Genomic DNA, 9,195 nt, shown 5'->3' with positions numbered 1-9,195 from the left:
CCCTTAAACTAACTGCACACCATATAGGAAATTAGGAAGGAAAACAAAGAATTGGCTGTACATGCATGACATGAAATTAATTAGATTTTCCTGATAATAGAATAGTCTTTGCTTCCTGATTCCCATATCCGTCCTTATCAGATCTGGAAAACCAGCAGCTAAATTTAATTCAACGCAAGACACTATGAACTAGGTAAATTTTTCCAGCACACAAGATACAGAGCATGGTGCTAACTTTTCTGTTGCTCTGCTTGTGGATGGGACTGAGGAGCCCTGTGGCATTTGAATGGCCAAGTCCTCTGGTGGCTTCCTTTTTCACCCAGTAGATAAGAACTTAAGAACCAGCAAACTGTTAAATCATTAAACTTATAAACAAAACTCTTACCACTTTTATTTTCATTTTATAAATTATCCCAAGGGTACATGACTCATGTTCTCATTACATTGTCACACAAAATGGATTTAAAGATGGAAACAGACAGAGCTCCTGTATTTACATTTGAATGCATACATTTTTGCAGAAAGCTGACAAAAGAAAATGCTAGTTTGAGCCCCCTTCCCTGTCCCTTTAAAAGCAACAAAGATGCTATTATTGCATCTGCAAACTACCATTAAAATGACCTTTTGCAAGTATGCTGTATACCTCAGTAATGCATTGCTATCCTTCCAACATTTCTACAAATTGCTTTTGTGATGACTCCTAAACACACAAGATGTTAACACTTTAATCAATTTTAGGAAGATGGGGAGGGGATAAAAGCCCAGGAAGGGCTATGGCTCAGCAGTTGAGCAAGTGTTTTGCATGCAGAAGGTTCCAGGTTCAATCCCTGGCCTATCCAGTCAAAGGGTCTTGGGTGACAAGGCAGCGAGGACTCTTCTCTACCTGAAACCTTGGAGACCTGTACCGCAAGTCAAAAATGATACTGAGTCAAATGGATTCTCTGTAAGGCAGCGTCCTATGATTATTTTCTGAAGCGGTGATACTCGTGGGGAAAGATGAAAGTGGTCCAGGCAGTCATTAAAATGTTTCCATAAAGCTCCATTGATGTGAATAACACAAAATTGAGTTGGAGGGAGTGTTGTGGTAAATTATACCCATTAAATAAATTTCTGAACAAAGGCTTTTTAAAATGCTTTTGCTGCACACAATAGTTTGGGGTCGTTTTCAGGGTAGCAATGCATGTGGCACAACTTTGGAGAGAAAAATCCAGGCTTGCGTGATGCCTTGGTGCACCTTGTCTCAACAGTCCATTCAGTTCTTTGCAGCTTCACAAGAAGGTTCACCTGCAATTTATGGCAAACTGACTTTTGCTCCCATGGAGGAGCACTTCTCTTTTTTTGGGGTGTGTGTGTGTTTGTGTGTGTGTGTACACATGTTTCAAAGTAAGTCATGGTGACTTCTGGTGACTGACCTCTAATGCGGGTATGGAGGATATTCAGAGAGGTGGCTGAATAAAGCCTGCCCTTGCCTCCTGACTTCTGGTACTCCCATCCAAGTACTTGCCAGGGTTGGCCCTGCTTAGCTTCCCAGATCTGATGAGAGATCAGGCTTGCCTGGGCCATCCAGGTCATGGCAAGGAGCATTTCTGCCTTGTTGGATGCAAACATGTTTACCTGTGCTGGATCGTACCCAGAAGCTGCAGTGCTCATGCCAAAGACTGCACAAGTGAGGCTTCCTCTTCATTAGGGTTGGGGGATCCATAGTTTGCTCACACAGCAATCCATGAGTTCCAGAAACAAAGACTGGGCCCTCAAGTAGTTTGGTAAACATCTATGCACAACTCATTCACTCCCTTTCTTTTGCATCAACAGCACCAGAGGTCTCTAGCCGCAACCCAATCGCAAATTAAGTACCCTTAAGCTAACTAATGTGAATGAGTTTAGGGATGCTTAACTCTGGATTGTGCCACCCCCCCTCTCTTGAGAGTACAAGAGTCACTGGCTGGATGCATGATATAAACGTGACATTGGCAAAGGCAAGACATCTGCACAGAATTAACATTTCATTTTAAACTATTAAAATGCACAAGCTTAGAAGGCATGCCAGCATAATAGCCAGAAGGGCTACGGTTATCTGGCATGCAAAATAAATGCCCATAGCTGCTTTGTACAGGTTGCGGCACACTTGGATGAGAGTCTCAGAGCCCATGCTAAATCACATAGGAAAGCTGTTTGCCTCGCTAGTGTGGAATTTAAATCAAACCTCAGTTATTACTCAATACAAAACCTGCTTGTTAAGCCATGTATAAGGGGGTGGTGGGAAGAGACTGGTGTGAAAACAGTTTTAGTCACCATTCTGACAGCAAACCTAAGCTTCCTTATGGATACACATTTTGCAGACAAATGGGATTAAATACAGCAGTTCAAAGTGTCATGCTACTGTATGGATAAAGTTTCCCATGGGTTCTTTTATTCGTCCTCCCACCTCATTTCAAGCACTCAGGGAAAGATACATTTATGTTCCTTGTACCTCCCCCAAATCTTTGAAGTAGGTTAGTCTACAAGGTTTGTCCACAGGCAGCCAGCTCTGTGGGGATTTGGACCTAGGCCCATTTCCCTCCCCCTGCCCATCCAGCCCAATGGCAGTGTCTGATTTTGAAAGGGAAAGTCTCTTATTTTATACAAGGCTCGATCTAGGACATCAGCAAAGCCTTGTATCAAACCATTCCTGATTTTATGACCATGGAACTAAAAGCTGTCTGTGCATGAGCAGCAAAAAGATTTTTTTAAAACAAATTTTACAAACATCAATGAATCAGGAGCCAGCATCCTGTTAGTTAGATCATTAGTTCCTAAGTTGCCCTTAAAATCCAACTGGCTCTTGAAAGCCACCCCAGACACACACGGGGGCCAATGCTCCCTCTAAGCTGTGGAGTCTTGTGAGCAAAAATTCTACTTTGTGAGTAGGGTGGCCAATCCCCAGGTGGGGGCAGGGGATCCCCTGGTTTGGAGGCCCTCCCCCCACTTCAGGATCGTCAGAAAGCGGGGGGAGGGGAGGGAAATGTCTGCTGGGAACTCTGTTATTCCCTATGGAGATTTATTTCCATAGAAAATCATGGAGAATTGATCCGCGGGTATCTGGGGGGGGGGCTGTTTTTTGAGGTAGAGGCACCAAATTTTCAGTATAGCATCTAGTACTTCTCTCCAAAATACCCCCCAAGTTTCAAAAAGATTGGATCAGGGGATCCAATTCTATGAGCTCCAAAAGTAGGTGCCCCTATCCTTCATTATTTCCTATGGAAGGAAGGCATTGAAAAAGTGTGCCGTCCCTTTAAATATGATGGCCAGAACTCCCTTTGGAGCAATTATGCTTGTCACAGCCTTGATCTTGGCTCCACCCCTAATGTCTCCTGGCTCCCCAGATATTTCTTAAATTGGACTTGGCAACCCTATTTGTGAGCTATTGGCATTAAAGCTGTGAGCTACTGCTTAAAGTAGTTTGCTCTGGGGCCATTTTTCCTGAGCTAAGACAAAAATGGGTGAGCTGGAGGCTAAAAAACTGTGAGCTAGCTCACATTAACTCAGTTTAGAGGGAACACTGATGGGGGCTGCTTGCTGCTTCTCATAAGACGGTAGCCAAGTTTGCCATTTGTCCAGTTCTGCTTTTCTAGTGGTCTATTTCGATGTGATGAAGAAGAATCATGGGCTTCAATCCTAAACCTTCTTGGGAGGAACCCCCCATAGAATTAAATGGAACTTCTCAGTGAACTTGTTTAGAATTGATCCTATAGTGGACATCTGCCTAGGAACCAGAACTGACCATGGCTCTTCAGCATGTGTCCCTTCAAATATTTAGTAGAGGTGCGAATTGAAAGACATCAACTGCCAGAGAGCTATACTAACAGAGGACTCAATGGCATACAGTATAAAGCTGATCACATTCTGAAGAATGCACGCATGCGTTAAGGTTAGGTCAAGCTGCACGCTTCTGAAGACAATGGCACTCTGTTTTTGGAACCCTACTTCCTGAGAGACTCACAATAGGAAGGTGGCATTCATTTCAGACAAACAGTGGACAACTTCTGCATGCAGATCGAGGAACGATTTAATGCACATCATGTGCCACCTTCCACTGTGGTGCCTGGTATTTCTGATACTGTTGAAGGGGACATAATGTTTTTAGTGTAACACCTGTTAACCCTTTGACATACTGAAAAACCTACACAGGAAAATAAAGGTTACATAACATGCAGCATAAATACAATTTTATGCGCAAAGCAGCCTTTGTTTTCTCACTATGCTGTAATACTTGTCAGATTGCAGCCACACATGGTTGAATGTGGCAGCAGAACAATCACTTGTGACTGGATTGCCTTCTCCACCCAGAAAAATTCGACTGTGAGGGACGGCTATAGTGCAATGATGGTGCAATAGCCAATGGCATATGGATGCATCCTAGATGTCAGTATACAGCACTGTAGTGGCACGATAACAAAATTACACATTTGATTGCAGAAAATCAGGGAGATGCCTCTTACAGGCAGCCCCACCCTTCAGCAGCTCCCTTTCTAGGGCCCATTTTCAGTGCATACAACTAAGGCCACGTATATTGCAGAACATTCTTCTCTCACAGCAGTTCAGAGCACTTGTTTTACACAATGCTAGATTCTTTGGCTCTCCCTTTAACTGATGTGGCCTATTAACTTCTATTGTAAACTGGCAGGTGTTCTGCTTGCAGGCTTTGTACACCTTTTGGCAAAGAGGACAAAGGAAATCAAGAACACACTTCAGAAGCTCCTTTCCAAAATGCCAAGTACCTAAGGCAACTGTAGGTCCTTCTCTTCATTTTTTTCAAACCAAGTCCCCCAGACAGCATCTTCCTAAAGAGTCAAGAGCAGCCATTATCCACATTGTTAAAATAAAGGAATAAAAGCAGATGCCTGATTCAGGAGCTGTACTTTTTCAGTGCCATTAAATTGCATCCGTGTCTTTCCCAGGCACAGCCTACCAAGAGGAAGTGCCATCATGTCCCCGTTTTGTATTTCTATGTATGCAATGTAATGGTCTGTGCTCTCCCCTCCCCTGGTACAAAAAATTCACCACGAGTTCCAGTGGCAGAGCTCCTATTCCTTTCATGGTGTGTATGGAGGCGGCTTTTCGAAGGGTGGGAAATATGGCGGGGAATACCGAGGAGGCGCTGTGGGAGACCACACGTAGCTTGGAGATGGCGATAATGATGGTGGGTCATCTGAGAGGCCAGATGGTGTGGAGGCTGGGAATACACTGGAATGCTGCAAAGGATGAGAGAGAAAAGAAGGCTTGGCACAGAAGTAACAACCACCTTAGTTTGTTGTTCTGTTATACAATGTATACTGCAGATTAGGAAAGGTATGAATAGGTATTTTAAAAGGCTTGCAAAATTAACAGCAAGTTATAGAAGCAATAAAAGGTAAGAAGGATTTGTTTAAGTTGTGGATAGCTGGTTTGAGTGAGGTAAATAAAAGGGAGCACAGAATTTGGCAAATAACACGCAAGTTGATTATCAGACAGGAAAAAAGGTACTATGAGGAACATAATGCAAAAAACATAAAGAGTGACTATAAATACTTATTCATATCCTCTTGTAGATTTAAGACTGGTTGATTAACAGAAAACAGAGAGAGTATAAATGGGCAGTTTTTACAGTAGAAGGCGGTAGGCAATGAGGTACCACAGGGTATGCTGGGGATTATTATGCTGGGGATTATTAGGAAGGGATTTAAAACAAATCAGCCAGTATCATAATGTCCCTATATAAATTTATGGTGCAACTTCATTTGGAACACTGTGTTCTGGTCTCGTCATTATACCTCAAAAAAGAGATTACAGCATTGGAAAAGGTGCAGAAAAGGGAAAAGGTGCAGAAATAATCAAGGGTATGGAACGCCATCCCTATGAAGAAAAGTTAAAGAAGTTAGGGCTCTTCAGATTGGAGAAATGATGATTGAGGAGTGACATGGCAGAGATTTACAAAATTATGCATGGGTTGGAGGAGGTAGAGAAAGAAATACTTTTCTCCCTTTCTCACAAGGGTGACTCTCTCAGCACCACAGTCCCGATCTGAATCTGGCCCCTGTGGCACTTGGGAAATCACTTCCCAGGAGCTGCTGTCTAACTGACAATAATGAGAGTCAGTTTGGTGAAACCCAGGCCTGACTCATGGGAAAATGTCACACCTTGCTTGGCCCTGAGCTAAAAAACTGAAGTTCAGAATCCAGAATACCAGTTCCGCAACTGTTATTAATGTATACAAGTTTGAAAAGGCTCTGATTTTTTAAAAAAATATCTTGAGCAACATGAAGCTTCTTTATATCAGATCATTCTGGTCCCACCCCCCTTAATTTCTGTACCACACTGCAAGCCATGGCCTAGAGCCAACAGCAAGGTGATAGTTACAATGCCCAATTAAATCCTTCGGAACTGACTGATCTCAACAGTGTATCTCTGCTTAGGACTGGCCTCCCATGGCCTGTCATGACACCACCTCAATGGCCGGAGATCAAGTCCCACTGCAACTGGTTCTGCGTAGGCACCCTTGCTCTTGTCCCCGGATCTGGCAAGAGTGAGAGGGGAGCACAGCAATACACTAGGGGTCAGGTTTGGCCTTGAGGCAGCGAGTTGTTGACCTTCATGAAAACGTTCTGATAGTTTTGTGCAGCATGCCTTTTCCCTGGCAAAATATCAAAAGCACTCTACACATTACAGTATGCGCACTGAGAGGGAACAGGCATAAATTCTCTGGTTGACACATGAGCACTGGCTCCCAAACATGGAGTTTATGCTTGTAGGCTCCCTTCCATGTGATCGGGAACATTTTTTCAGATGCCCTTATGGGTTCTGTACTTAGAAACAGGCACTGACATATGGCAGGGGGTGGTGGGCAGCCATGCTGCATGTTGATTTAAATGCAGGCAGTGCTGTGTGAAGAGGGCTAAAGCCTACACAATAAGAGACGGCCTCTCCTCCACTAATTGCAGGCTGAAACTGGCACATATATATATATATAAATGGGAGGGGGAGAACAAGAAAAATGTCTTAAAATCCAGCAACCAAATAAGATTTTTAAAAAGAAAGAAAGGGGGGAGGAGATATATTTAAAGACGAAAGAACAACAGCAGAGGTGGCAAATCTACACGTAAGTTTTTATGAACAGTTTCCAAATATCTCAAAGTCAGTCCATGCACAACTGCAGTCTATACACATTCAAATATCGACAGATTGAAATCGAATAGGGATGTGGTTCAAGAAGAAGCACCAGCAAGGCAAAAGATGAAATTGTTTTTATTTCAGAATGGATGGATGACATAAACAACAAAAGCAAAAAAGTTATAACTGGGTTTTTGCACTGTTTGGTGTACTGTACCTGGAAGTCGTACGCTGAGTATGGTGGCAGATGTGGAGTGCTGTGATAATATGTATTATACGAAGTCACCTGGGGTCTTGAGTAATAGGATACTGTGGGCCGAGCATTTTCAACTGTACAGTTAAGAGCAGGAAGCGAGGGAGTCTGTGGAAAGAATGGATAATGGAAAATCCATTACCACATAGGTCCAGAGATATCCAAAGGCAAGAGGAAGCTGGGATATTACAAGAGATTGGAAAAAGAACAGAAAAGCTAATCCAATTTGCTTTGGACTTTACGGAATTCATTTATGGTTTTCAAAACAGGTCGAGTGTATTAACAACCAAATGGATGTTCTGTTCTTTGTTTTCTATTTGCTTCAGTCCCAAAGCATCCACCTGCCAAAGAACCCACAAATTATAAAAGGACTGATATATTAGACATATACTGGGCCCAATCCACTCTTGTGCAAACTCCAAGAAAATGAATGGGAACCATTAACATAGCTTTCATTCATTTCAGTGAGACTTGTACAAGAGAACTCCCTGAAAGATTGGCATCAAACATTATGAGCCTTATGAGTAATGTTTATAGCTGTTTCGCCACATAAAACATATTAACTGATTCATGGTCTACCATTAAACTATCTGTCTGAGATTTTTTTTTTAACTATTCATACCCAAATGCCAATATATCATTTTCTGAAATACTGAAGGGAGATGCTTACAACTGAATGCCCAAAAGGCTATTACAAGGTGAAGGCTCCCATTAGTGTTTCCTTTGCATTATTTATTACAGCAACATGCCCAAACAGTCTCAAGAACAGACCACACAGTGATCAAGCAGACAAGGCATTGGAAATCCACAATCAGATCTCCTGTCTCTAAAAAAAATTCTATTGCAATTAGCTATGAGCATCCCAGGGCACAGGGCAAGGAGAAGGTAATGTTTTTTTCCTGAGGAAACCCAGCAGCTGCTATTTGCTATAAAAGTGAAATAATTACAGGCATGTGTTAAGTTTTCCCTAGAATGGCAACTGTAGCTCCAGGGAAGGGGGCATTTATGGTAAAAAAATGATGAAAGCAAAAAAGGTAAAGAAAACAAGCAAACCCTCCCCAGGTGCTGTGGTCCTGAACCAAATCTGGGTTAGCCATGGCTTGCTATGCACACAAATTTAAAGGGGTGGAACATTTGATCATGGCATTTAGCTTAGCTCTAAATGGGCCATGGCAGAAGCTCCCAGGCAACTCTCCCCACTTTTAAAGGATCTCAGCAGGTGTGAGGTAAAGCACCCTTGATTTCTCCCAAAGGGTTAATGAGAATACTAACACGCTCATTCTGTCTTGCAAGTGTTAGCAATTGGGCCTCTCTACCTACATGGCTCTTATCATCTTCAAGGCCAGAGTTAGGAATGTGATAAATTGGATCTTAAGAACCTGTGGCCCGCTGGATGGGAGGGAGGAAGCAGGAGTGATGATGTAGTCTTTAGAGGATCCTAGTGAGAATGTATCCTGACTGGATTGTTACCATCACCTGACACCAGTTGGATCAAGCCTATAACTGAACAAAGAGTCTGACTGAAGGAGGGCTAACTTTGGGGATTTTTGGTGACTTGATGCCTGGACTATGATGTGCTTGCATAGCAGTGCATGGCTACATAGAAAATGCTTAAGGCCGCTGCTTCAACCTTTTGGAACTTTTAAAATTGTGCCATCTAATGCAAGGTATTTGATAGTAAAAGTTATCTTTTCTTGTTTTCTTTTGCTGCAAGATTTTAGAGTGCTGTGTTGCCTAGAAACAAAAAATGTTTCAGAAAATATTTAATAAACTTGGGGACTTCCGGGGTTGGAAAATGCTGAGCTGAATTGCTTCTC

General features: G+C 42.6%; 1 protein-coding gene across 3 annotated transcripts in view; it reads right to left on the bottom strand.

The window, feature by feature from the left end:
- Positions 1-4,975: 4,975 nt before the first annotated feature.
- The window catches only part of LOC132579162 (transmembrane protein 255A-like), a 36,356-nt gene continuing 32,136 nt past the window's right edge, over positions 4,976-9,195 (bottom strand). For all 3 annotated transcript variants that reach the window (XM_060249369.1, XM_060249370.1, XM_060249371.1), the window contains 2 exons: positions 7,343-7,486; positions 4,976-5,231 (listed from right to left, as the gene is read on the bottom strand). In XM_060249369.1, coding sequence (XP_060105352.1) covers positions 5,073-5,231; positions 7,343-7,486 — 303 coding nt within the window. In that variant the 3' untranslated portion in view covers positions 4,976-5,072. The remainder of the gene's footprint in view (positions 5,232-7,342; positions 7,487-9,195) is intronic.

The sequence above is a fragment of the Heteronotia binoei genome, chromosome 11 (assembly GCF_032191835.1).
Source record: "Heteronotia binoei isolate CCM8104 ecotype False Entrance Well chromosome 11, APGP_CSIRO_Hbin_v1, whole genome shotgun sequence".
Lineage (NCBI taxonomy): Eukaryota > Metazoa > Chordata > Lepidosauria > Squamata > Gekkonidae > Heteronotia > Heteronotia binoei.
Note: the sequence above shows the minus strand (reverse complement) of the source record. Positions and strands in the feature narration are given on the sequence as shown.